The 25,743-nt window shown below is 41.5% G+C and overlaps 2 protein-coding genes across 11 annotated transcripts in view; one reads left to right on the plus strand and one right to left on the minus strand.

Annotated features, from left to right (window-relative positions):
- Positions 1 to 25,293, minus strand: LOC101720782 (S-methylmethionine--homocysteine S-methyltransferase BHMT2). 4 transcript variants are annotated; one of them, XM_013067596.2, is made up of 9 exons: positions 25,237 to 25,293; positions 21,597 to 21,722; positions 13,823 to 13,955; positions 12,095 to 12,186; positions 11,042 to 11,233; positions 8,970 to 9,117; positions 8,549 to 8,731; positions 8,094 to 8,322; positions 1 to 934 (listed from the first exon to the last, which is right to left on the minus strand). In XM_013067596.2, exons 1-9 carry the CDS (start codon positions 25,276 to 25,278, stop codon positions 853 to 855), a joined length of 1,227 nt encoding a protein of 408 aa, XP_012923050.2. In that variant the 5' UTR covers positions 25,279 to 25,293; the 3' UTR covers positions 1 to 852. The 4 variants fall into 4 exon arrangements, with proteins under 4 accessions (XP_012923050.2, XP_004870259.2, XP_087057312.1 ...); XM_004870202.4 differs by lacking the exons at positions 21,597 to 21,722; positions 25,237 to 25,293 and adding an exon at positions 20,046 to 20,183; XM_087201186.1 differs by lacking the exons at positions 8,549 to 8,731; positions 21,597 to 21,722; positions 25,237 to 25,293 and adding an exon at positions 20,046 to 20,183.
- Dmgdh (dimethylglycine dehydrogenase) overlaps positions 20,189 to 25,743 on the plus strand; it is a 70,370-nt gene continuing 64,815 nt past the window's right edge. For 4 of the 7 annotated variants that reach the window (XR_002391052.2, XM_004870206.4, XM_013067595.3 and 1 more), the window contains exon 1: positions 20,193 to 20,326. Coding sequence is in view for 3 of the 7 variants with exons in the window: in XM_004870206.4 (XP_004870263.1) it covers positions 20,202 to 20,326 (125 nt within the window). In the remaining 4 variants the exon portion in view is untranslated. Of the gene's footprint in view, positions 20,327 to 25,743 lie in introns of all 7 variants that reach the window. The other 3 variants (XM_021248575.2, XM_087201172.1, XM_087201171.1) reach the window with 2 other exon arrangements.

Below are 25,743 nucleotides of genomic sequence, written 5' to 3' on the forward strand. Positions count from 1 at the left end.
AAAGGTAAATTATTTTTAATTTTATTAATTATCACAAGCTGATCCATTTTTGTTAACAAAAGAGAAATGGGCACATGGTACTGAACACAAACCTAAGGCAAGAAAGTATCAAGACCAAGATGCATTTGAACTCTGACTTTTAAAAAAAATCTTCTAAAACTTTTATTTTTATTTATTTTACATAATCAACATATTTCATTGAGTGTCTGTGATTATGTCTAACCTAATGCCAAATAAAGAGAAACAGAAGAAGCACAGAACATGGTCCTTTCCTTAGATGGTTTAAAATCTAGTTATTTGTGATTATCTAGACACAATTTAAAAATAAGGAACTAACAGTACCTTAAAGTAGAAATTATCTGTGAAAGTACTCACTTTGGGAGGTTATACCCTGATGTCAATAATGCCATGGTTGCTCAAAATGTGTTTCGCACTCTTTCTTTCAGGGCTGCCTTGAAGCGCTTACACAAATCAGTGAAGGATGCAACCCACTGTTTTCTTTTGAGTGTCGCCCCTCTTCCCAAGCACCTAGCTTAGGCACCTGAGTTATCACTACGCTCGCTTTCTGGGGCTTCTGATTATTTTAAAATGTCAAGCCTGGTTGTTCTTGATGGTCTTCAGAAGAACACAGCAGAGCACTGGTGATCATGAGTACTTGGGGACAAGGGGCTCAGTCCTCTGCCTCTCCTGCTACATCCTGCGCTGCCCAACTATTAGCACAAGCCCAGGAGGAGTCAAGGATTCAGACCCTGGCCGCTCAGGGCTGAGATGAAGACAAAGATGAGGACCGGCTCCACATGAGGCTTAGGGACTGTGAAGTTCTGCTATTTCAGTATTTTCTTTTGCTGCTCCTTAGACATCTGGCCTTGATAGTGAAGGACAGAAAGGTCTGCCCGAAGCTGGCAGCAGATTCTCCCAATATTCCCTTCTAGCCCTGTGTTTAAAAATATATATCATTAATTAACTAAAAGATCTGTACTTACAAGTCCAGTGTCATAAATGTAAATATATGCATGTCCATGTGCATACACATACAGTTTGAGGTCTATACCTATATATGTGGATCACACACACACATATATACACATGTGTAAATGTATGTGTATATTCACACACACATGTATTTGGTAGATGACGAAGCTAAATGGAACTTTTTCAACCTGCAGACACTACTGGCATATTCATGAATGCCGGGCCTCACTTACATTTCTATCTTCTTACAATCATTCAATTTCACATTACCTGTCGGAAGGACAGTGATTTCAGTTTTACATATTTTTTATGAATTACATTCATTCTGAAATTTCTAGCAGAATCCTAACTATAGTCAATATTTTAACACAATGAGAAGTAAATGAACAGTTTTTAATGTAATGAGACAACATATAATTAATTCATCAACATACAAATTACTTTCTTAGCATTTGTTCTTTGTTTTTTACAAAGAAAGCAGTACGATATGTTTTTATAGTTCTTCCCACTTGACTGATGAAACAATGAAGAGACTAATATTTTTGGATGATAAAATGTCAGAAATCTGCAGTTTATACAGGTTTCTGTGAAATCATAAATTTGGCAAACATTGGAAGGACTGGGAATTCAGGGTGCAAGGATGTCACGTTTTATTCTACAGAGAATGTATTTTTGTTTGTTTTTCTTCTTTGCAGTTCTAGGGGTTGACCCAAGGCTTTCACACTGAACTACATCCTCCCCCCACCTTTATATATATATATATATATATATATATTTTTTTTTTTTTTGGTACCACGGATCAAACTCAGGACCTTGTGCTTGTGAGGCAGGCGCTGGAACCACTGAGCTAAACCCCCCAGCCCTTCCACCTTTATATTTTGTTTTAAGAAAGGGTCTTGCTAAGTAACTAGGTTGCCCAGGCTGGGCTTGAATTTTTTATCCTCCTGCCTCAAAATGCTAGGATTACAGGTGTGCACTACCATGCCCAGCATGTTTTAATTTAATGACTAATTAATTTGAAGGATCCCTAGGAGATGATAATTAAAATAAGCCAATTTTCACTTATTTCAGCTATTTTACTCATTGTCAAAGTATGCTTTCCTCATCTTTTAATTATATTTACATTTAGTATAGTTTTTAAAATATGATTTAAATAAAAACCATTTTCTCTGATAAATATTCATATCTTCCAGAAGAAAGGTTTGGCTGAATGATATCTTGCCTAGTTTTACAAACGAAACAAATTTACATTAGGAAAGTTATTCTAGTTCAAAAATGAAGACCAGGAACACGCCAAATCAGCCCGCTGCAGACAGGCAGCCACCTGGTTCCACACTACAAAGACGCAGAGGACATCGGACTACCAGACCACGGTACTGAGTCCTGCTGCTCCCGGCCCAGAGGTAGGGGCTTCTGAGCCGCCGTCCCACTGCTCCTGGCTCAGAGGAAGGGGCTTCTGGGCCACCATCCCTCTCACTGCTCCTGGCCCAGAGGTAGGGGCTTCTGAGCCACCATCCCACTGTTCCTGGACCAGAGGAAGGGGCTTCCCGGCCACCATCCCTCCCACTGCTCCCAGCCCACAGGAAAGGGCTTTTGGGCCACCATCCCTACCGCTGCTCCCGGCCCCTGTCCCACCTTTCCCAGCTCAGAGGAGGTAATCTGTGCAGGCGCCAACAGCACCCCCCCCCCCACCACTGTCGAAATGAGAAAACACATAAATAAGTCTCAAAACCAGACTTCCAGATCACCTACAGCAACCCCAAAGGGAAATGAGATGGAACACTCTGATACTCAACCACCTGGACCCACTGAACTGGCAACAAAAGGGGATCTGGAAAAAATGAAATCAGAAATAATTTCTCAGATAACAGGAGAAACTGTGCCCCTAGTGCAAGACATGATTAATAAATCTAGAGAGGAGCTCAGGAACATGATGGAATCCCAACATAAGAAACAAATGCAATCCATAAAACAGATGCAAATAGATTTCCAGGACATGAAAAGCTCCACTGAAAGTCTACACAGCAGAAGGAGCCAATGTGAGGACAGAATTTCAGATAGAGAAGATAAGACTGCAATTAGTGACCAGGAAAAGAAAAATTGCTTCCAAATTATACGGGAACATGAGAAATCAATCCAGCAGCTGCTAGATGATGCAAAGAAGAATAACATAAGACTGATTGGAGTCAATGAAGAAACACGAGAGAGTGCAGATGACATAAAAAAATCTCTTCACAGAAATAATGGCAGAAAACTTCCCAAGCAGGGGAAGAGAGCTTGACATACAGGTAAGTGAGGCATATAGGACTCCAAATAGCCTTGATCAAAAAAAATCTACACATAGGCATATAATTGTTAAGATTCCAGAAACTCAACAGAAGAACAAAGTTCTCCAAGCAGTTAGAGAAAAGAAACAAATCACATACAAAGGAAAGCCCATCAGAATCACAGCAGACTTCTCAACACAAACCATCAAGGCAAGAAGAGCTTGGAGTGACATATTCTAAGCCCTAAAAGAAAACAGCCTCCAACCCAGATTGCTGTACCCTGCAAAACTATCTTTCAAAATGGATGGAGAAATAAGATACTTTCATGACAAAGAGCACCTTAGGAATTTCGTGAATACCAAACCAGCACTCCAAAGAATTTTACACAATATCCTAGGAACAGACATTGAGGATCACAATCCCAGGAAGCAAAGCAGAATGAGCCCATCTGGCATGACAAGAAATTAAATGGAAAGGGGGAGAACCCAACAAAAAGAAAAAGTCATGGCAATGACAAGTCAATACATTTCAGTTATAACCATCAATGTTAATGGTCTCAATTCACCAATGAAAAGAAATAGACTGGCAGAATGGGTCAAGAAGCAAAATCCAACAATATGCTGCATACAAGAAACACATGTAATTCAAAAGGAAACTCATAGACTGAAAGTTAAAGGTTGGAAAACAATACTCCATGTGACAGGAACCTGAAAAACAGCAGGAGTAGCTATCCTCTTTGCAGATCAAGTAGATTTCAAACCAACACTGATTAAGAGAGATGAAGAAGGACACTACATCCTTGTAAAGGGAAGAATCCAAGAGGAAGAGATGACAATCACAAATATCTATGCATCAAAACTCAGTGGACCATATATGTGTGGTTCTATTTCTAGTTTCCCTGTTTTATTCCAATGATCTATATGTCTTTCCTTACATCAACACTGCCTTGATTACTGTAGCTTTAGAAGAAGTCTTAAAATTAGGTACTAAACTTCTTCCAACACTGTTTTTTGTCCTTTTTTTTTCTTTCTTTAACTTTTCTAGGTCCTTTGTACTCATACATAACTTTTAAATTTCAATATCCAATTCTTCATTTATAGCAAGTATACACAGACCTGAATTTTTATATGTACCTTGTGTTTTCTAATCCTGCTAAATTCAAATACAAGTTCTAGGGGCTCCTAGAGATTTCTTAGCATTTTCTCTGTAGATGATCATTTCATCTACATATAAAGATTTTGCTTCTACCTTGCCAATCCTATCCTAGTTGTGTCATTTTATTGCCAGGCTATTTTGGTTAGGCCTGGGTTTCAAAGTTTAATGGACAGATAAAGAGTAAGCATATCTGCCCTTGTTCCCCACCTTAAGGAGAAAGCATTGTATCTTCTCCATTCATATAAGGCGTTCTCGCTGGAAGTATGGAGTACATGTCTTTAATCTGTTGAGAAGGTTCTGTTCTACTTCTAGTCTCCTGATAGCTTTTACCATGAACAGCCGTAGAATTTAGTCCAATCTTTTTTCTCCAACTAGTGACAGAATGATATGGCTTTTTCCTTTCCTCTGTTAAAATGATGACTTTTGGGGATGGATCTTCCCATGCTGAACCAACACTGCAATCCCTATAATAAAACCACTTTCTACATACTGCCAGATCTGACTTCTAAGAGTTTGTTTTGTTAAACAAATTTCTATCTATATTCATACTTTTTTCTTCTATTATCTTTATCCAGTTTTAGGATTAGCACAATGTTGGTTTCCTAAAATGAGGGCAGAAGTGTTCCTTCTTTATTCTGATTTAATGGTTTGATATAATTTATCAGTTAAAATGTATATGAGCCTGCTGTTGTCATATAGGTAGGTTTTCAAGCTAGGAATATACTCTCTTTAATAGGTGCTATTCAAATTTTATATTTCCTCCAGAGTTAGTTTCATTAATTTGTCTTCCAAGGTACTTCTTAGAAGTTGTCAAATTTATTTCAAAACAGATTTTTGTAATATGCTTTCTATATCCTTTTAAATTCTATTTAAATTTTAAATTTTAAAATCTGTGGTAATGTCTCCTAGATCTTGATATTATAATTTTAAAAATGTATAATTGACATTGTGTAATAGGAAGAAAAGGTCTATAGGAGCAGGGCAAGTGGGAGGGGTAGGGGAAAGGAAAAAAGGGAACAGAAAAAATATGAGAAAAGGAAAAGAATGGAAACAAAGTCTTTGCAAATAGGCAAGGGTGGAGGGGGTGAAGGGAGGGCAGGGGAATGGGGAAAAAAAATCAGAACCAAGAGACTCATGTAATGGTACAAGATCCCAATGACGAATGTAACTGTATTGTATACCTAAAATGTACCAATAAACTTAATGGGAAAAAAAAATGAAGACCATTCCAATTCTCAGTAAAATGAATAAAAAAGTAAAATAGGATTGCATACTTAACAGCAGCAAATAGGAGATGCAGAGTTTGTATCTGGTCTCTAGAAAATGGACAAGAGATGGCACTGTATTGACAGATTTAATATACAAAATATACATAGTGAGAACATGTATGAGATACACAGTGAGCCGTAACAGAACAGTAATTCAGGGGGCTTAAGAACCACTTCTTCAATGATAAAATTATTGACTATAACAAATAGTATAATTTAGGAAATGGAAGAGCTTGGGAAAGGTGAAGACCTAGTTCTTTCAACAATGAAAAAGCAGTTAATTAGAAATTCCTAGGAAACCAAATGTTTTACAAGTCCCAAGTCAGTCTCAGTATGCAGCAAATTGAAATACAGCGCAGATCTGCACACTGGCTGAAGTGTAAGGGAAGAAAATCCATTTGAACTGAATGCTTGGAACATTTTCCTGCAAGTGGTGTAAGTTTTGCAAAACAGGATTATTTTTCCTCTTCCATTGTCTCAGACACACTATTTTGTTCTGCAGTGGATGCTTAGAAAATCACTCAAGAAACAAGTATTAGACAGGAAGTTCTATAGGAAGTACCAAGCTATAATAGATAACAGGTATCAAAGGGAGCTGTAAAATAGACAAATTTCAAAGTAGGTCTCTCAGAACAGGAGACTGACTTGACATATAGACAAGAGAACAATGGCCCTTTTACTTTGCTTATTACCAAAGAGGATGCTGTCCGGTTGAGGTCAGACCACATTTTCAGTTTACTTGAAGGAAGGACAGAAGCCACTGTGAGCCTGCTAAGCAGGAGAGACCAGTCTGGACCTCACTAAAATCGGGCCTGCAGCTGGGTGTGCCAGGGCATGGCTGTGACCCAGCTCCCTGGGAGGCAGAGGTAGGACTGCAATCAAATTCAAACTCAGCCCAGGTAACTTAGTGAGACTCTGTCTCAAAATAATAAATAAAAAAGGGCTGGGGGATGCAGCTCAGTGTGAAGGCCCTGGGTTCAATCTCTGTCTAGTAAAATAAATGAATAAATAAAATGTGGCCCAAGAGAATCAGCAGGAAGGAGTGTGAACCCCAAAATAAGGTATATTTGGAGTGGCCTGCTGAAAAAGCTGGAGTCTGGAGAGGAAGCAGCATTCACAGAACAATGCGTGTGGCAGGAGAAAATAGGCCCACGTTTCCCCCAGAAGGCCCTGAAGCCCCTCTTGTGGAGACCTGCCAGGCCCAATAAGGCAGTCTCTGTTGAGGGGCCAGTCACCTACCTTTCCACACCACCCACCTTCTCCAAGCTGTGGCTAGCAAGATGGGAAGGAAGGGTTGGAAGAGGAGGCAGAGAGGGGACAGGACCGTGCTGCCCTCTCTGGCTTCCTGGCAGGGGATGAGGGGGTGGAGGGTGGCAGGGGAGGTTTCTGCGGGACAAAAAAAGTGTTAAGTTTGAAAACCCATTCTGAGTTCTGATAGTACATGGTATTGAGGCTGTGTCTGCTGAGTGAAATGATTACAGGACTTTCTGTAGCCTGAGAATATTTGGGGAAGTCCTGGGCAAGCCAGTGTTTTCAGACAGGGCAAAAGAAGAAACTCACCCACGGAGCAGATTGAAAGGGAGAGAGGGAGACAAACCTAAATTTGAGTTCCGACTTCTATTTCGTGAGAGCTGCTGTTTAGTATGAAAATTATAATAACATTGTGAATGTTATTCATTGGCTTTACATTTTTAGAATCAACCTATAAATGAAGCTTAGAAGACCTAAATATATGTTTTAACTTAAAAAGATAACTAAGAGAAGAAATAAATATTTAATGAATCACATTTGGGAAAAGCAGAATAAGGGGAGAGAGGGAAGAGTATGTGATTTAAAATTCCTCAGCGTTTATAAAGGATTATCAGTAATTAATGCTTAAAATTGAAGACAGGGAGTAGAGGTACAAGGCTTCCATTAGGCCACCTTTGTGTTGTGATCTGAATGTGCATCCCCCCATCCTGCCCCCAGTTCATATTTTGAAACCAGTGTGGTTAAATGAGGAGGTAGAGTCTTTGAGAGGTCATTAAATCACGAGGTAGAGCCCTCATGAATAGGATTAATTCCCTTCATGAAAAAGACTCCAGAGAGCTAGCCTTGCCCCTTCCACCATGAGAGGACCCAGTAAGAAGTCACTATATACAAGAAAGTGGCCAGAATACCACATCTGCCAGCACCTTGCCTTGGACTTCTAGCCTTCAGAAATTTAAGAAATAAATTTCTGTTGTTTATAAGGCACCCAGTTTATGGCATTTTGTGATAGCAGCCTGAAGAGACTAAATAAAATGAAAATAAAATGGGAAAGAGATTGGTGTCAGAAGGGGGTGACTTATTTTTATTTTACCCACTTCCATACTTTTTAAATTTTCATTACCATATACATGGTAATGAGATTAAATAAAAGTAATTAAAATGTTGGTTTAAAAATTCCTACCTTGCTCTAATCCAGGGTTTGGTGTGCATATTGAGAGCACTTCCCCAGCTTTCATGTTTTTCTGAAGCAGGTGGCAAAAATCCCCTTTCTGGCGCCAGCTCCTCCGAAATCGCCCTGATGTGATAGGGCTCGAACCCACAGCACCCGCCGATGTACCGGACCCCTAGGTTGTAGGCCTCTCTGGCATATTTTTGAATATCCCATCTGGTTGCTACTCTGGGCTCCAGTCCTGTGATATGATAGTTATAGCATTTCTATTACTGTCCCCATCTTTAAGTACATTCTTTCCAATTAAAGAACTATCAACTTTATGCATTCAGATAACTCATGTTTGGTTAACACTGAATGCTTTTGTCTTATGCAGTGTCATGTTATAAAACTGTACCGTAGTTTATCATAGCCATTTGCATTTTGTCACAAGAAACACAGGGTTCTCTCTCTGTGCTGGTGCTCACCAAAGGGATATTCTGGGAGGTCCACGAAGCCCCCTTTGCCACAGTCGGGCGTGTGGAAGCCCAGGGGCTGTACCATCAGGTGGGGGCTCAGCCCCGCTGCCCTCAGGCCCTGCTTCATGAGGAGCAGCGTCTGCAAGCTGGTTCTGGGCCCAAATCTGCAGTTCACACCAATGATGTCAGCCCCTGGACAGAGAGACAGATTTTTACATTTCATCCTCTCTCTGTTTATTCTCTTTGTAAAAGTTAGAAGCTATCTGAGACATTAGCTACCCCAAGATTTATAGATAAAGATAATTGATTCCAGTTAATTCTTTAACTCTCTTTCTATTCTTTCACTGATCTCACAATATTAAGCAAACATCATTAAGGCCAATAAACAGTCACTGAACCTCCCCTCATGCCATGGGTCTAAATTACCTACCTGCTTTTGCCAGCTGCACAGCACACCCTCCGGGTGTCACCCCATGCATGTCTCCTTCTGGGCCGATGCACATGGTCACGGCCACCGGCTTGCTCAGTTCTTTTAGGACTTCCACAGCCCACACAGCTTCTTCCACGTGCTCAAAATACTAAGAGAGATGTCACTTTTTCTACTGGTCCCAGTCGAAAGTAGAAAGTAGAATGGTAGAGCATACATGTTGCAAAGCAGTCATAAAAACAACTCTGTACAGGTGATAAAACCTGCTAAGAAACGTGTCTCCAGCACTCTAATGAAAGGATAGCTTTCTGAGTAAATATTTTAATTCTTTCTGCAATAATATATAGATTTTCATTCAGGGATCATCATTAGTGAAATAATAACTGTTAGTAAAAATCACATAGATTTTTAAAATATTTGCATATTTGAAATCACAACTTTGAAGGACTGAAAATTTAGTTTATAAATTTTGGGCTCCTTTTTTTTCCCATTAAATTTATTGGTACATTTTAGGTATAAAATACAGTTACATTCATCATTGGGATCTTGTACCATTACATGAGTATCTTGGTTCTTATTTTTTTCCCCTTGGGCTCCTTTTTTATGTAACTAGGGTAATCAGAAAAACAATGAGTAGTTTGTCATGTGTTATGTTTGAAAGCACTTTTATGTACATTCACCTCTAGCTAGCTATTCCTAAGTGCTCCATAAGATGGGAAGGGAAATATGTTTTCCCAGGAGAAGACTGAGTGCAGAGTTGAGTGGGCCTTGCCAGCAGTGGCCAGGACACCTGGCCTGATGAGCTCACATGGGCTACAGAGTGTTCTGAGGAATTTTCTGCAGTACCCCAATCCAAAAGTTGACTTCAAGGCCAGTAGAGAAAAGCTGGCAGCAATCTCTGTTTCTTCCTTCTTGATTTAGAAACAAATTTGGCAGAAGCAGTGCATGAGGAATGACAGGGAGAATCACAAAAGAGGTTCCTGAACCAGCAAAGCTGTGTCCTCCAATCTGGAGAACATGATGGGCAGCAGACTGGGTGGTCTCTGTGATCAACTCTCTGTGGGTCCACTGGGGCGGCAGCCTTGGACCTTGGGGAGGCCGATGAGGCTGGATTTGCCCTGAAGTGAGTGGGGACAAGAGGGGAAATACCAGCTGGGCTACTCTCTTCTGATTCAGGGTAAAGATGGGGCTGAGGGGTTGAGCCAGGCAGCAGCGGCTGTGTTGGCAAATGAGGAGTGAGAGCTTTGGCTTTGGAGGTGGAGAATGTTCTAAGAATGAAGGAAGAGAATGTTCTAAGGCCTGTGCAATCAATGACTGATACATACCAATCCTTTCTTCAAATGTCAGTCATATGTTCTAGCTAGAGGAAAAGCAGAGCTATGAACCGAGGAAAAGAAGGGTACTACCCAGTACTGAGTCTTACTGGTGGGGCCTGGATGAGCCAGAGCAGCCAAATACAGTAGTACCTTGTTGCTCGCCATTAATTGATTCTGTGAGGCACAGTGAAAGTGCTGAAAGCAACAAGTACCAAACAAGCCATTTTGGCAGGAAAGGTGGTGAGGAGACACAAGGCAATTGACATCCACAAGTTTGAGCTTGCAAGGTGAGTACTGGGACAAAATTTTTGTATCAAAATATGTTGAGTACTAAATTCAAGGAGTTGTAAAGCAGTTGAGTACTGCCTGTAACTTCCTCACTGTGTCCAGCCCACCTCCCCAGCACCTTCTAGCATGGCCTCTTTCTCAGGGGAGGAGGATGCTTGAGCCCCTGTTCACTTCCTCTTGTTGGCCTTCTTGTTGGGGCCCTGGAGTCAGCCACTGCAACCACCCAGACCTTAGAGAATGAAGGGTATTTCAGGCTTCCCTGAGTCTGTCCCTTGACCTCATGGAGATAGCAGGCTACAAGTAGGAGTGTGTTAGCTGACCTGCAATAGATACACTGACATGTGCCTCTGACCATGCACATGAGCAGGACACGAGCACACGAGGCCGGCCAATACCCTGACAAAAGTTGAAGGCTTTGCAGGTAGACTCATCAAAATAGGCTGGATCCTGCTCCTCCAACACTGGGCTTACCTCCGCGATCAGGAAGTCCACGTTTTTCCTGGCGAAAACCTCTAGCTGTAGTCGGAAAAGTTTTTTAATTCTAGCTTCATCCCTGTGGTACTTGTACATCGATGACTGGCAGACTCCCCCTGCTACCAAAGCATCACCTTTGCCAGCCACTTCCCTGGCCAGATCACAAGCAGCAGCATTTACCTCTTCCCACTGAGGTGAGAAAGCACAAGTCAAGACAGTAAGCCTGGCATTCTAAATATGAAATACAATAGATAACAAAGTTACTCATTTAAACTGCAATACAAGAAGGCTGGCAGAGTTGGGAAAAACCTATAATAGATGTGTGGCTTTATATTTCGATTATAGTGCACTTACCATGCCAGATCTTAATAACTGTTTGTTTGCCTCCACACTTGAGCATGGCCCTCTTCAGAATAGGGTCTATGACTCGCACAGAGCATAGAGAATGGACCACAGACTATAACTATAACATTTACTAGTACCCACTAGACATTTGATCATTAAACAAACAAATGAACATCAACATTTACAACAATTAACACTTTGCACTTGCAGGGTATTTTATACACTTCTGCATCCTTCACCTCATCCATTCCTCTCCATGGGTCTATGAACACAGGGTGGCTGTTATCTGCTATCTGCAGCAAGAGCGTAATACTTAACACAGGGAACTGTCCTATGCAGTCACCCAGACAACAGGTGGCGAAGTTGAGTGTCAAACCTAAATTTTCTCATTCCTAGGCTGGAGTTGTGTTCTTCAGTATGTTTCTATGCCCAGACAGGCAAGGCAGAGAGAATGGTGTGAAATGAAAAGGTGAAAGGAGCATCTACAAAGTGTTCTTTCTCCAAAAACAGCCCAAAAGGACAGCGCTGCCCTTCTGATGGCCAGTTGTGTCTGGCCCCGTCCTCTCCTCTACCTGAAGCGCAGGAAAAGCTCCTTTACGTAGAGTTATGAGTTAGCCAAACTGTGTGTGGATTTTGCATGACAGTGCAGTAGCTCATCAGGTGTGTCCTGAGCTGCCCTCCCCTCCCAGCCCTGGGATAGCTCACCTTGCTGTCCATGTTGTCCTCACTGGCAGAAAAGGTGAATGTCTGCATGACATTTGACCCCGCCCTCAAGAATTCCATGTGGAGCTGACGAACTACAAAATAGTTGGGGTTTTAAAAATAGAAATAATAATAAAAAAAAGAAATGGCAGGCGCTGTTACTCTACGCAGCGGCTCCCTCAGCCCCATCACTTTCAATCAGACCCAGCTGCAAACCCAGTACTGATAAAAGGTCACAGGTGAAGTCCGAGGAATTCAAGGACAGGATGTGCTGTCTGGAGGAGACCCGCCACCCTCCTGAGGCCTGAGGTCTGGTGCCACTGCACACAGAGATGAAGGCCTGGTTGGCCCATTGTCCCCTGATCTCTTGGTCTGGAGAGGTTTATTGCACACCTGAGAGGTGAAGGGCGTTAGTAGCCCTCAGTGGGAAGAGGAGGCCCTCATGGACAGCATGAGTGTGGCACCCACAGCAGGCCCATCCACAGCGAGTACAGAGGGAGGCCGAGGCAGGAGGATTGTAAGTTCTAGCCTAGCCCGGGCAATTTTGTGACTTAATGAGACCCTGTCTCAAAAAGGGGTGGAAGGCTGGGGATGCTGCTCAGTGCAAAGTTCAAACCCCAGTACCAGGCAGGGGGAAAAAAAGTAACCTGAACATAGTCTTGGACCTCTCAGAAAGTCATCCCTTTCTTTCTCTTCTCCACCTTCACCTCTATCCCACAGCCTCATCCTTGCTACTTCAGCACTTTCTTCCAAAATGAACAACACAGTCTTCTTGGGCTGGATGAAAACTGCCTGCAAAGCACCAGAGAGACAGACTTTTGTCCTGCCCCTTGCAGAACTCTGGCTGTCTGCAGGAGTAGTGGGAATAGCAGCTGTGCTTAAGGTACCCTGGGCAGCCTGTGTGCTCACTCTTTGGTTCTCACAGCTGGCCACGTCCTGCACCACATGACACATGGAACAGTGTGTCCTTGGTGAGGTCCAGGGACTTGGGTAAGGTCATGCAGCTGGTCAGTGGAGAACTAAGACAGGAGCCTCGGTTTGCCTGGTATGCACATATATGCATCAAATCAGTGCCACTCAAGGGCCATTCTTAGCTTGTATGTGGTTTCTCCATATTCTTGGCTTCATTTTCCCACTTTAAGAGCAGGAACACACAAAAAGAATAGAGTTAAGGTTCCAATTTGATGTTACCAATCAATCTTGTCAGTTTCTTCCATCAACACTTACCCTGCCCCCAGCCAGAAGCATGATCTGAAACTGATTATTCCTTTGCCTTCTCACCCCACAACCTGGCTGTCGGTGCTCGGTTAGGCTGATGGCTGCCATTAATCATTCTTATTATAGAGGCTGTTGTAGTATGCACATCAGTTGGCAAGATGAATAGGAGCAATGACACTTTTTACTATTTTAAAGAAACTCCTGAGTATCTATAAGTATTAAAATGTGTATTTTAGCACTGCTCATATAAGAAGATGCAATGAGTGTGTGTGTGTGTATGTGTGAGAGAGAGAGACAGAGAGAGAGAGAGAGAGAGAGACAGACAGACAGACAGACAGAGAGAGAGATCGATCATTTCTTTTATATGTTCTAGCTCATGTCCTGCCTCCACATCGTGGCAATTTTCCAAGTGACACTTCCCTTAGAAATGCTCACTAGTACTTCTTGATTTTTTTCCCATTTAGATTTAAGCAAAATGTCAGACAAATGCTCTAGGGTGACTCAGCCACTGACCTGCGTCTGGATGCTCTACCACAGCTTCCGGAGTCCAGAGCCCAGCCTTCACGTAGCCTCTCTTCTCCAGAGTGATGAGGAAGCTGCCGTCCCCAATCACCACCTCCCCTTGGTCCAGACGCTGCAAAATACCCTGAAAAGGAGAAAGAAAAATCACCTAAGTTCTCCTCACACCCTATTTTTTAAAAGCAATTCCTAATTGTATGAAATGTGGCACTATTTTCTTGGAGCCATAGTTCTGTTAAAGCCATGTCTGATAGTATTTCAGAGAGAGAGAGCATATTATCTTGCTTGGCCAATCCAGGCACCTATTTTGAGCAGTCACTTAAAGGCCCTATTTATTTCTCAATTACTCCGGGTCAAATTATAGTGAAAGTGCTGATGTCCTGGTAATTATTTTGGTTTTTCAACATGTTTGTGGTGACACTGATAGTTGCCTAACTAATATGCATTCCCTCTTCTTTGCTAGTGTGTTTTTGTGGAAAGATGACATACTCAAAAGCATTTCCCAGGCTTGCTGCTGCCGGGAGTGGTCTTGTGATAGAGCACTGGCCAAGGAGACACAGGTGGAAGCTGACCGAGGATCTGTGCAGAATCAGTGCTCTCCTCAGACGGTGCCACTCCCTCCCTTCTTTCTGTTTGTTCCTTCCTAACTGAAGTCAGTATAATCCTTGGGGGTTACAGCAAGCACCTTGTAGCCACTGGAAGCCACATGCTAATATTAAGACAGTTAAGTTAGCTAGAAATTAACAGTCAGAGGGATGGGCCCTAGAGAAAGTCACTTGTAAGTTTCCCTAGATATAAAAAGTAGCTTCAGATCACACTGTGATTAGCACCCCTGTCCACAAAGTATGAATGGGTCCAGAGAGTATAGGCAGGTGACCAGAACATCTGGATCCATCCTCCCCTCCCTGTCCAGGAGTATCTTTGTCCTTTCTAGGTTAGAATTTATAGATAAGCTAATGTGAATGATGCTTGCCTACATGACTAGCTTTCCTGTTGGATCAATATTAGCTAAGCAACTATCCTAAGACTCCTATAAGTCTATTGTACTTTGACTCATGTTGTACCCGTGTTGTGACTTTGCTATATAAATTACCCCCGCCAAAGGGCCTTAGTGGCCACCCACTCAGGACCTCTCCTGGAAATCCAAGAGCCCTTCTTCTTATTATTTCTTTTTCTTTCTGGTACCGGGGATCAAACTTAGGACCTTACCCTTGCAAGGCAGGCACAGTGCCACTGAGCTAAATCCCCAGCCCTTCTTCTCCTTATTTCTAGTAAAACTCTTCTAACTTTCTCCTTTTGTTCACAATTCCATTCCTTGGTGTTGAGAGACCACAAGCTTAGCACATCTGACATCTCCTGGGTCAGGAGTTGTGTTCCCATCACATAGGGCTGGTGGAGCTGCTGCCGACAGGAGCCTGGCTTCTCAAAGACTTTCCTGAGTCGCCTCAGGTGGCCCGGCTCTGGACCTCTAGCTGGGTGGGAAACATAAACATCTCATTTGTGTTAACCAAGTTAAAAATCAAATTTAATAATGCTCATCAAACAATTCCGGAGGGGGCAAACATTATTCCGGAGGGGGCAAACACTATTAACGTTATAGGTTAGCCTGCCACCTCCCATGTCCAATCTGCCACCGGGTTGCACAAGTGTCTCTCTTATGAAGTTCTCATATTCACACACCACTGGATTATTGGAATGATCTCCAACCCATTCTGGCCGTGCATCTACCTGTCTTATAGCATCTAATTACCTGCCTGCTTCCTCACTTTCACTGTAGGATATGTGGGGACAGGGGACACATCTTATTTGTCTATGTCCCTACCACATCTTTGGGTACCTCACAAGGAGGAGACCCTTATTAAAGTATTCCAACAGCTTAGCAAAGAGACAAGACTGTTTTGAAAACTTCAGATGAGTCACACATGCTAGAATTTTGGTCCTGAAGAAAAAAAAGTCACACCTGAACAGAAAATTAGCTAGGATTTTAAGAAAATTGAAGTACATATTATGACTTCATGACATTGAATAAATGTGAGACATTTTCATTTACCATATGGATGTCCATGTTTGTCAAACACTTTAACACTTGGGGGTTTTTTTGGCAGTACTGGGGATGGATCTCAGGACCTTGCACTTGTGAGGCAGGAGCAGTGCCACTGAGCTAAATCCCCGGCCCTGTCAAACACTTTAAACTTGTCATTTTACTACAGCTGATAGTAAAATGATTAAATCATTAGGATTTGTATTCAAAGCACCTTTTCACTGCTCCTTCCTCCTATACTTACAACCTCAGTAAATCAGTACACCACTATGAGCTAAAGACAGCTTTAGAATGACAAAGACAGGAGCATGTAAAATAAAGAACACTGTAAATTATTTTGCAGAGCACTGAAATTTGTTTCCATCCTTTTCCTCATGTGGTGGTGAGCCTGCTGTGCATCAGATAGTGAGCTCTGGGTACATTTATGCCTCCATTTTTTTTTATAGATATCAACACTTAAAAGCTCTGGATTTGAAATCTGGCTTCAGGGCAATCTATTCATGTTTAAAGGAGAACAACTTCCCCTTGTGAAGACTCAATCTGTCTAAAATATCCTGCCAACTGCCTGGAGTCACTATAGGACTGTGCTTTTGGAGTAAAGAACTGTTTGGCATTCTCTGTGGTAATTAAATGAATTTTTAAAATGTGCATGTCAGCTAAGGAGAGAGGGTGATTACTTCCTCCCCACTAACACCTTAAACCCAGATGCCCCTTAACAGGGCATAGCGGTGATGCAAGAGCAGAGATTCCCAAGGACCTGCCCAAGGACAGGTCATTTTAAAAAAATCTTTAAAAAAACTGAACTGTAAAAATGAATATAGCATCAGAGAAAATTGAGGGAAATCAGCACAAGGTTTTTTGCTTCTTTTTCTTTTTATTAACTTCATTTCCTTCACTTTTACAATCAGATGAACATATCCCAAAACATGTTTTTGAAATCCACATTTCACACCTTGTGTCATGTGTATTGCTGTGATGGTCTCCCTTGCTGTGTGTACACCCCTACTTTCACACTCTTCGTCCCTCAGTCATGGGTCTCCTTCCTGAGGACAGGGTCTCCTTCCTGAGCACTTTGCTTATTCTCATACTCGTTTGATCGGCTGCCTGATAACTTATTAAGTGAAAGGCCTTAATTTATTTAGCATCCCCTATTGTAGGGCATCTTTTCTGTACATCAGAAATTCTTTTATCATTTTTAGAATCAAAATATTTCTTAAAATATTTACATTTTACAGTAAAAAGGATAGCAAAACACAGGATCGTGTACAAGCTTAAGTATTTAAGTTTCTGAAGAGCCAAAAAATGAAAAGGAAAATAACAGCCTGCAATAAAGCTATCATGTATGGTAATACATTTTTTCAGTGAGTGCAGATTAAAGTAATAAATGTACCCCTTGGACTTCTGATTCTTGGTCAAAAAGTACTGAACTTAGGGCTGGGGATTTAGCTCAGTGGTTTCGCTGCCTGCTGTGCAACTGCAAGGACCCGAGTTCAATCCCTGGTACCAAAAAACCAAACCAAACCAAAACAAAACAAAAACTACTCAACTGAAGGATTAATATACTCTAGCTATGAAGTTGCTTGGCTTTTTGTTGCTCCTCTACATTTTCCTTAAAAACTGCAATTGTTTTTTCTTCCTTAAATTCTTTTATTGGTACATTTTAGGTAAACAATACATTTACATTTATCATTGGGTACTTGTACCTGTACATGATGTATCTTGGTTCTAATTTTTTTCCCCATTACCTGTACGCCCTTCACCCCCTCCACCCTTCCCTATTTATATAGACTTTGTTTCCATTTTTTTTCTTTTCTCATAATTTTTCCTTTCCCCTCTTTCCTTTCCCCTTCCCCTCCCACCTGCCCTACCCCTTTGGACCTTTTCTTCGTATTTCAAATTATCAATTATTCATTTAAATCATTTTAATTCTTATTTACACTGCCAGTTTCTTACACTAGAGAAACTATTTGGTATTTACACATGTGTGTCCTATTTTTTTCACTTATGAGCATGGCCTCAATATGCATCCATTTAGCTATAAATGTCTCTACTTTCTCGTTCTTTATGGCTGAGTAGTACTCCATTGTATAAAAAAACCCACATCTTCTTTATCCAGTTTCCAGTTGATAGGCACTTGGGCTGTTTCCAAGCTTTAGCTATTACAAATTGTGCTGCTATAAACATGGGTGCACATATATCACTGTGGTATGATTCTTTTAATTCTTTGGGGAAGATACCCAGCAGGGGAATACCTGGGTCAAATGGGACCTCTAGCCCTAGTTCTTTGAGGTATCTCCATACTGACTTCCACAGTGGTTGCACCAGTCTGCACTCCCACCAACTATGGAGAAGGGTTCCTTTCTCTCCACACCTCACCAGCATTTGTTATTGTTTGATTTCTGATAGCAGCCATTCTTTGTGGGGTGAGGTGGAATCTCAGTGTTGTTTTCATCTGCATCTCTCGAATGACTACTGATGTTGAACATTTTTTCATATGCTTATTTGCTGGTTTTACTTCTTTGTCTGAGAAATATCTGTTCATTTCAGATGCCCATTTTTGAATTGGGTCTTTGAATTTGGGGGGGTCTGATTTTTTTCAGTTTTTTATATATTCTAGATGGTAGTCCTTTGTCTGAGGTACAGCTGCTAAAATTTTTTCCCCACATTGTAGGTTGTCTCTTAGCTCTGTTGGTGGTTTCTCTTGCAGTGCAGAAGCTTTTTAATAAGATGAGATGCCAGTTGTTGATTCTTTGTGCTAACTCCCGTGCTACTGAGATTTGTTCATAAAGTCTTTTCTTACGCCAATGTCTTCAAGAGTTCTACCTAACTTATCTTCCAGCAAGTTTAGTGTTTCTGCCTTAATATTTAGGTCTTTAATCCACTTAGATCTTAATTTAGTGCATGGTGATAGGTATGGGTCTAGTTTTAATCTTTGGCAGGTTGAAATCCAGTTTTTCCAACACCATTTATTAAATAGGCTATCTTTCCTCCAATGAGGGTGGTTGGCTCCTTTGTCAAAGATAAGGTGGCTGAGTATGTCTGGAGTTGTTTCTGCATCTTCTAATCTATTCCACTGATCCTCGGGTCTGTTTCTTTGCCAGTACCATGCTGCTTTTGTCACAGTAGCTTTGAAGTATAGTTTCAAGTTGGGGACTGTGATACCCCCAGCCATATCTCTGTTGCCTAGAATTGCTTTTGCTATTCTAGGTCTCTTCTGGTTCCAAACAAATTTTTGGATTGAAAAACTGCAATTTTAAACAAACTTACAGACCACATATTACTCTTGAATTAGTCATATATAAAGGACATTCACTAGAGGTGGTAAATATATTCCATAATTAACTATATTTACCAATTAAGGAATAAAAACTAAAATTTCTAAGCCTTTTTTGCACATTAATAAAACAAAACTTTGAATATACAGTAAAACATAAAAATATTGTAAATGTTGTAAAATGTTTAAAAAATATTAAATTTCTATTACCAGATTCAGTATGAAGGGATGGCCTCTCCTAACATTTTAGTATTAAGAAATAAATGGTGCCCATTCTGAATTACAGGGCTCTGGTGGTGGCTCTGAAGGGTCCTGGGACTGCCGCCCTTCCAAGTTTGGCCCACAGTAGTTGGTTTAGTGTTCACTCCTTTCCACCCCACACACCCACCGCTGGGGAAATAAAGCTGGCACAGGCGCTGGTGATCAGATCTGGAAAGGGGCCAGCAGCTGGAGCCCTAGTGGGCAGGAGGCAGAGGGACCCGCATGCCCGCCCCACGGCCCAAGCAGGTCTGGCTGCAGCCTGCACCGAGCTCCGGAGCTGGGTCTGTGGGTGCCTGCGCCCCAATCCAAGGCTGGACTTTAGGGCCCCGCTCTGCCCGCACTAGGCTGGCGACCCCGAGCTGTTGCCTGGTTCTCTAAGTCTCAGTTTCCTCACCTGTAAAGCGAGGATAATTGTACAGTTGCTTGGTGTAAAGTACTCGGCCCAGTGCCAAGCACCAAGGAAGCACCCTGGAAAGGTGACTCAACCGGCTACGGGGAAACTGAGGCTCAGAGCGCGAATCCAGGCCTCCCGAAGGCCTTCGGGGCTGAGCTCGGGACCCAGGCGGGACTTGAACTCCAGCTACCCGGAGCCCAGGGGCCAGAAGGAATGGAAGGAGGCAGGGAGGGAGGAAAGGACTTACCCTTTTGGGTCCGGAACCTCCGGCAGGCGCCATCGCGGGCTCTGAGGGCGTCTCGGGCGGGCTGGGCCCAAATCCCGCCCCGCCCGGGGGAGGATCCGCCCGGCCGCCTCAGCCACCTGCTCACCCTAGCCACCTGGCTACCCCGCCCGCCTCGCCATGCTCCGGGCGGTGGCGCGCCCGCTGAGGGGCCTCGCCCTGTCTCGGGGTCCCGTCCTGTTCTCGGGTCGCCGCCTGTCTCGGGGTCCCGCTCAGACTCGGGGCTTCCCTAGCGCCTGGCCAGGGTGAGTGGGCGCCGCCAGCGCCGCGGGTCGTCGGGTCGGGCCGGGCTGCTCCTGGAGGAGAGGCGATGTGGAGAGTGTCGAGCGCAAGGTGGCTTTTGCCCTTGTCCCCTCGCCCTGGCTTTGTGTCCTCTGCATCCCGCAGGCCTAAGAGGCAAAGGGGCATGCAAGGTCTTCGGCTACGCAGGCCCCGCTTTTTAGGGTTCCGACGTCTTGGAGAGGGTCCATATCAGCGCCTGGTTGATCTGCCTTGTTCTTAAAGGCTGCATAGTTTTCTGTATTGCCAACACTAGGATATGATTAAGCAATCATTAACGTTTAGGCCTTCAGTTGTTAGCGACTCCAGGGAAAGTGCATGTGAAATTCTTATGCATGCATCTTTGGGCACACATGGTAGTCTACCATTAGAAACAATTTCTAAAAGCGAAATTAGTTTGAAAGATCCAAAGGTTAACAGATTTCACTGGAAGATTCATTTCCCCAACTGCGTGTGCCTTTGCTTGTCTTCCCTCCTACAGTAGCAACTGCCTTTTGTCTTTGCTCAATCTGATAGGAGAAAGTGGCATTTTCTTGTTTTAATGATCTGCATTTAAATAGAGCAGTGCTGCGCATCTGTTGGCTTCCTTGTGTTCACAGATTGTTCATGACTTAAGGTAGGGCTTCTGTTCATGAGTGGAGTTGACTCAATATTTATTTATTTTCCATACTGGGAATTGAACCCAGGGCCTTCAGAATGAGCCATATCCTCAGCCCCCTTTAAATTTTTTTGAATTATTTTTAAAATCATGAGACAGTCACTAAATTGCCCAAGCTGGGCTTAAACTTGCCATCCTCTGGTTTAGCTTCCCACAGTGCTGGGATTACAGGTATGCACCACCTCCACAGGCTCTCAGTTTTTATTTCACATTCTAAAACCTAAGATTTTGGAAATCAAATGACTTGTTTTTGACATCCATCCATCCATCCATCCTTCCATCCATCCATCCATCCTTTCATTTAACAAATATTTAACTCGGTGATGTTCTAAGCTGGTGCCTGGTGCTAGGAATACAAGAGCCTGGTCCCTGCACTCTAAGTTACTCGGGATGTGACATGCTTCTGAGTTTCACTTTGCTTATTTTTTTTTCAGTTTGCTTATTAATAAAATGGGGATACTAATATTTGCTCTGCCTAACTCACAGGGTAGCAAATTTTAAATAAGAGAATACATATGAAAGTGCTTTGTGGACTGTAAAACATCACAAAAATACTTATAATAATAATAATACTTTACCTCCAGTAAAAGGTTAGAGAAATTTAACAAATGAGAGCTGATTTCTTTAAAACTGATTAGATGTATGGGCTGGGGATGTATCTTGGCAGCTGGAGCCTGGAAAGTACAAGGTCCTGAGTTTGATCCCTAGTACCAAAAACAAACAAATAAAAAACTGATTAGATGTAATATTCAGGTCTACTCTTTTCATTTAACAATGTGTAGTTTATATTCAACAAATCAAAATTTAAATGATTTTATTTCTGTTGCATGTTCTTTATAGACCCAATCTCAGGCTGTCAAGATGTTTGATTTTGGAAGGCACTTGGTCAAACACAGAGACAATATAAAAGTTCCCATTTCTGAATAGGGGGAAGGGGGAGAGAGTGTAAGGGTGGGTAACAGGGGGGATGGATATGATCAAAATAAATTATACACATGGAAACCCCCAAAATATGAAACTAGAGAGGAGGCTGGGGAAGGAGAGCAATGAGGTGTGAGAATGATCAAAGTATGTTATGTGCATACATAAATTTGCCAAGATGAAGCTCATTACTGTAGAACCAATTGTACTGGTAGAAAAAGATGTGACAATAACAACAACAAAAAACCCATTTCTAATATAGGAGATAGGTGACATGGGTTTTTTTTTTTTTTTTGCATGACTCCTCCTTTATTTGATTCTGTGTACATTTTATAACCCTTCCTAACTACTTTCAGAAGGAATTTAAGACAGCTATCATAACTTTACAAGTTACCTAGTCTGGCACTCATTATACATGCTTGACAGAAGAAATGCTATACCTTTGATAACGCTTTATCACATATTGCAAACTGATAGCCCCATTTTTCAGAACAGGAAATGTTGAGACCCTTTCTCTAAATTTCCCTAAAACTGCTATTCAGTTAGACTGGGTGCTTGCATCCAGAATTGTTTTTTTTTTCCCCATTAAGTTTATTGGTACATTTTAGGTATAAAATACAGTTACATTCATCATTGGGATCTTGAACCATTACATCAGTATCTTGGTTCTTATTTTTTTCCCCTTCCCCTGCCCTCCCTTCACCCCCTCCACCCTTCCCTATTTGCCAAGACTCTGTTTCCATTTTTTTCCTTTTCTCATATTTTTTCTTTTCCTTTTTTTCCTTTCACTTACCCCTCCCACTTCCCCTGCTCCTTTAGACCTTTACTTCCTATTACACAATATCAATTATACATTTTAAAAATTATAATATCAAGATCTAGGAGACATTACCACAGATTTTACAGAATTTAAAAGGATATAGAAAGCATATTACAAAAATCTTTTTTGAAATAAATTCAACAACTTCTACGAAGTACCTCCTCTGCCCTGGGAGCAGTGGAATGTTGGCTGGGGAGCCTCCTCCTGGGCGCTAGGATTGGCTCACCTCCTCTGCCCTGGGAGCAGTGGCAAATCCAGATTTCTTGGTCTTAAATTCTTTATTCTTTTTGTTTCACCTGACTACTGTCCTGAAATAAATCATATCTTTTTCTTTTTGAACCCACAAAAAAAGCATCTTGAAAATTATTATTGTTTGTCATTTCTGTAATGGTTTCAAATAAAGTACAAAATATCTTCAGGCCATTTGAAAAATAGTTTTGTTTAGTGTTTTTTTTGTGTGGTACTAAGGATCAAACTCAGGACCTTGCTCTTGCCAGGCAGGTTCAGCGCCACTGAGCTACATCCCTGGCCCCTTGAAAATAGATTTCTATGCAAAGTAGTCACATGTGGATTGTTTTTTTCTTACACATCATACAAAGATGGTAAAAGTAATTTAAAAATAGGCTAAACAAGAGTTAGTGGAACATATTATAACACCAGAGAATAAAAAAATGTGTAAGAATCACGAGGTCACTTCAAAAGCACTCATGGATAAACTTAGATGAATTTTTGTTTTGACCAACTCTGGAACAATTTGGCATTAAAATAAATGCTGAACAGCAGTTGATTCCAACCTGCTGAATACAATAAATATCCATGAGTTGATACTGACACAGGAAACAAACTGACACAGGAAACAAACTGAAGGAAAGTAGTGTTGTGCAGTAGGATGACAACTGTAAATATAATGGGAGTGGTGGAGGTAAGAAACAATCAATAGGTGCTAAAACCCCTTAGTCAGTGTTTGATAAGGGACAGGACATTTTCCATGGTCTCAAGGTAACACCATACATTATTACTTATGATTAGGAAAGAGAACATAGTGACTTTACCAAATAAACCTGACAGCCACCACTGTAAGCAAGTCACCAGACATAAGCCGTGCCAAGCCTGGGACACATCAGCATCGTGTGCCTCCTAATCACATGCACCAGGAAGACCTAACATCCCTTAGTGACATTCTTGCCAAAAATACATACCCTAAACCACATCACAAGGAAACACCAAACTCACCAAACACCAAACACCATTCTCTGGAAGGACTGGCTATCACTCTCAAAAAATGTCATAGTCATGAAACACAAAGGCGGTCCTAAATTAAGAGGACTAAAGAGAGGGTTTGTGGATTTGATACTCAACTGTAAAAAGAAGTATAAATACATTATTGGGATAATATATGAAGTTTTAATATGGATAATAGGTTAGATAATATTGTATTGATGTTAAATTTCCTGATTTTTCATGATTTTGCTGTGCTACAGTTATGTAAAAGAATGTGTTTGTATATGTGTAGGAGTATGGGAAACAAGTACAGGAATACTTAGAAGTATCTTCAGTTTACTCTGAAAATTGTACATATATAATATACATAATAATATTTATATATATGTTATATATATTGAAGCGCTCACTTTGGCAGCATATATACTAAAATTGGAATGATATATATTTTGAAGTAATTGAGACTACATCACAGGTAACATTTCCCTTCTAAGAATTCTGAGAGTTCTTTCTACAATTTTTGCAACTTTTCTGTAAGTTTGAAATTATATCCACATAGAAAGTCACTCCCTAAACCAGTTGGTTAACCAATAAAGAAAATAGAAATCTGTAGTCTAGGGAAACTGTAATCCCAGGTACTCAGGAGGCTGGGACAGGAAAATCTCAAGTTTGAGGCCAGCCTGAGCAACTTAAGGAGACCCTGCCTCAAAATAAAAATTTTAAAAAGAATCGGTAATGTAGCTTAGTTGCAGAGCAAGCACAATGCCCTAAATTCAATCCTTAGCAAAACAAAACCAACCAAAAAAGTGGCTTGTCCTAAAAACTACTATTTTTAGCGTCATCAAAATATAATATGGGAAATCTTCCCAGAATCTTAATAATTCATATTGTGAATCTCTTAATTAGAAATTAATGTAAGAAAGGGATTAGCAATTAAGAAAGAATAAGAGAATTTGGTAACAAATTGGTAAGCATTGGATAATAAAAAACATATTCATTAATGTACTCTGTTGTACTTACTGATTACCAAATGTTTTAGGTGCTCAACACACAGCAATGAACCCATAGACCAAAAGACAGCTAAGGTGCACCTTGAGGCCTCTCTAGAGGGACCCCACCTCCATACTCTGGCCTTGGTGGCCCTCCAGGCACTGACCTGCTACATAGCTGTCCCCTAGCCTGGAATAGTCTTCCTTCCTCACTTTGCCTGCTTAACCTGTCCTCATTCAACACTCAATCAGCAGTCTCCTACTCACCCAACTCTCGTGGGACCCTGCATCCTGCACAGCAGCTTTCATTGTTGGAATTTCCACAGCTGTGTTTATTTGCTTCTCTCTCCCCAGCTGTGTTGTAAGTTTCAGAGAGTAGCAGTGGTGTCTGTTTTGGCTCATCACTGCTGCATGGTTTGGTGCCTTGTTTGTGGCAGGAGCTTGGGAAGTGCTAGATGAGTGGATAGGAAGAGTGAAGAATGAATGAGTGACATGGATGCTTGACTGGTGGCAATAATTAATAAATCCTCGTACCCTCATGAATACTATCTTTGCTAGAATTGTATTTGAGGGGAAGGCTTATGTAGGAAAAGTATGATTAATAGAGGGTTGAGTTTCAACATGAGAATTATTAAATGAATTCATGTTTTTAAGTAAGAAAAATTCTCTAGATTCTTTGCAAACAAAGAAGCTACCTGTGGATTTCTTTCTTTCTTTCTTTTTTTTTTTTTTGGTAGTGGGGACCAAACTTCAGACCTTGTGTTTGCAAGGCAG

This window comes from Heterocephalus glaber, unplaced genomic scaffold, assembly GCF_053883595.1.
Source record: "Heterocephalus glaber isolate CG9 unplaced genomic scaffold, H.glaber_assembly_v1.0 deba00001757, whole genome shotgun sequence".
Taxonomy (NCBI): domain Eukaryota; kingdom Metazoa; phylum Chordata; class Mammalia; order Rodentia; family Bathyergidae; genus Heterocephalus; species Heterocephalus glaber.

What these genes read in the sequence shown, in the direction of transcription:
- LOC101720782 (XM_013067596.2), bottom strand. Translation starts at nt 25,278, where the DNA reads ATGAAAGCTGCTGTGCAGGATGCAGGGTCCCACGAGAGTTGG. An exon ending in CAGGGTCCCACGAGAGTTGG is followed by an intron (nt 21,723 to 25,236) that starts GTGAGTAGGAGA and finishes TTTTGGTACTAG; the next exon opens with GGATCAAACTCAGGACCTTG. An exon ending in GGTAGAGCATCCAGACGCAG is followed by an intron (nt 12,187 to 13,822) that starts GTCAGTGGCTGA and finishes ACTATTTTGTAG; the next exon opens with TTCGTCAGCTCCACATGGAA.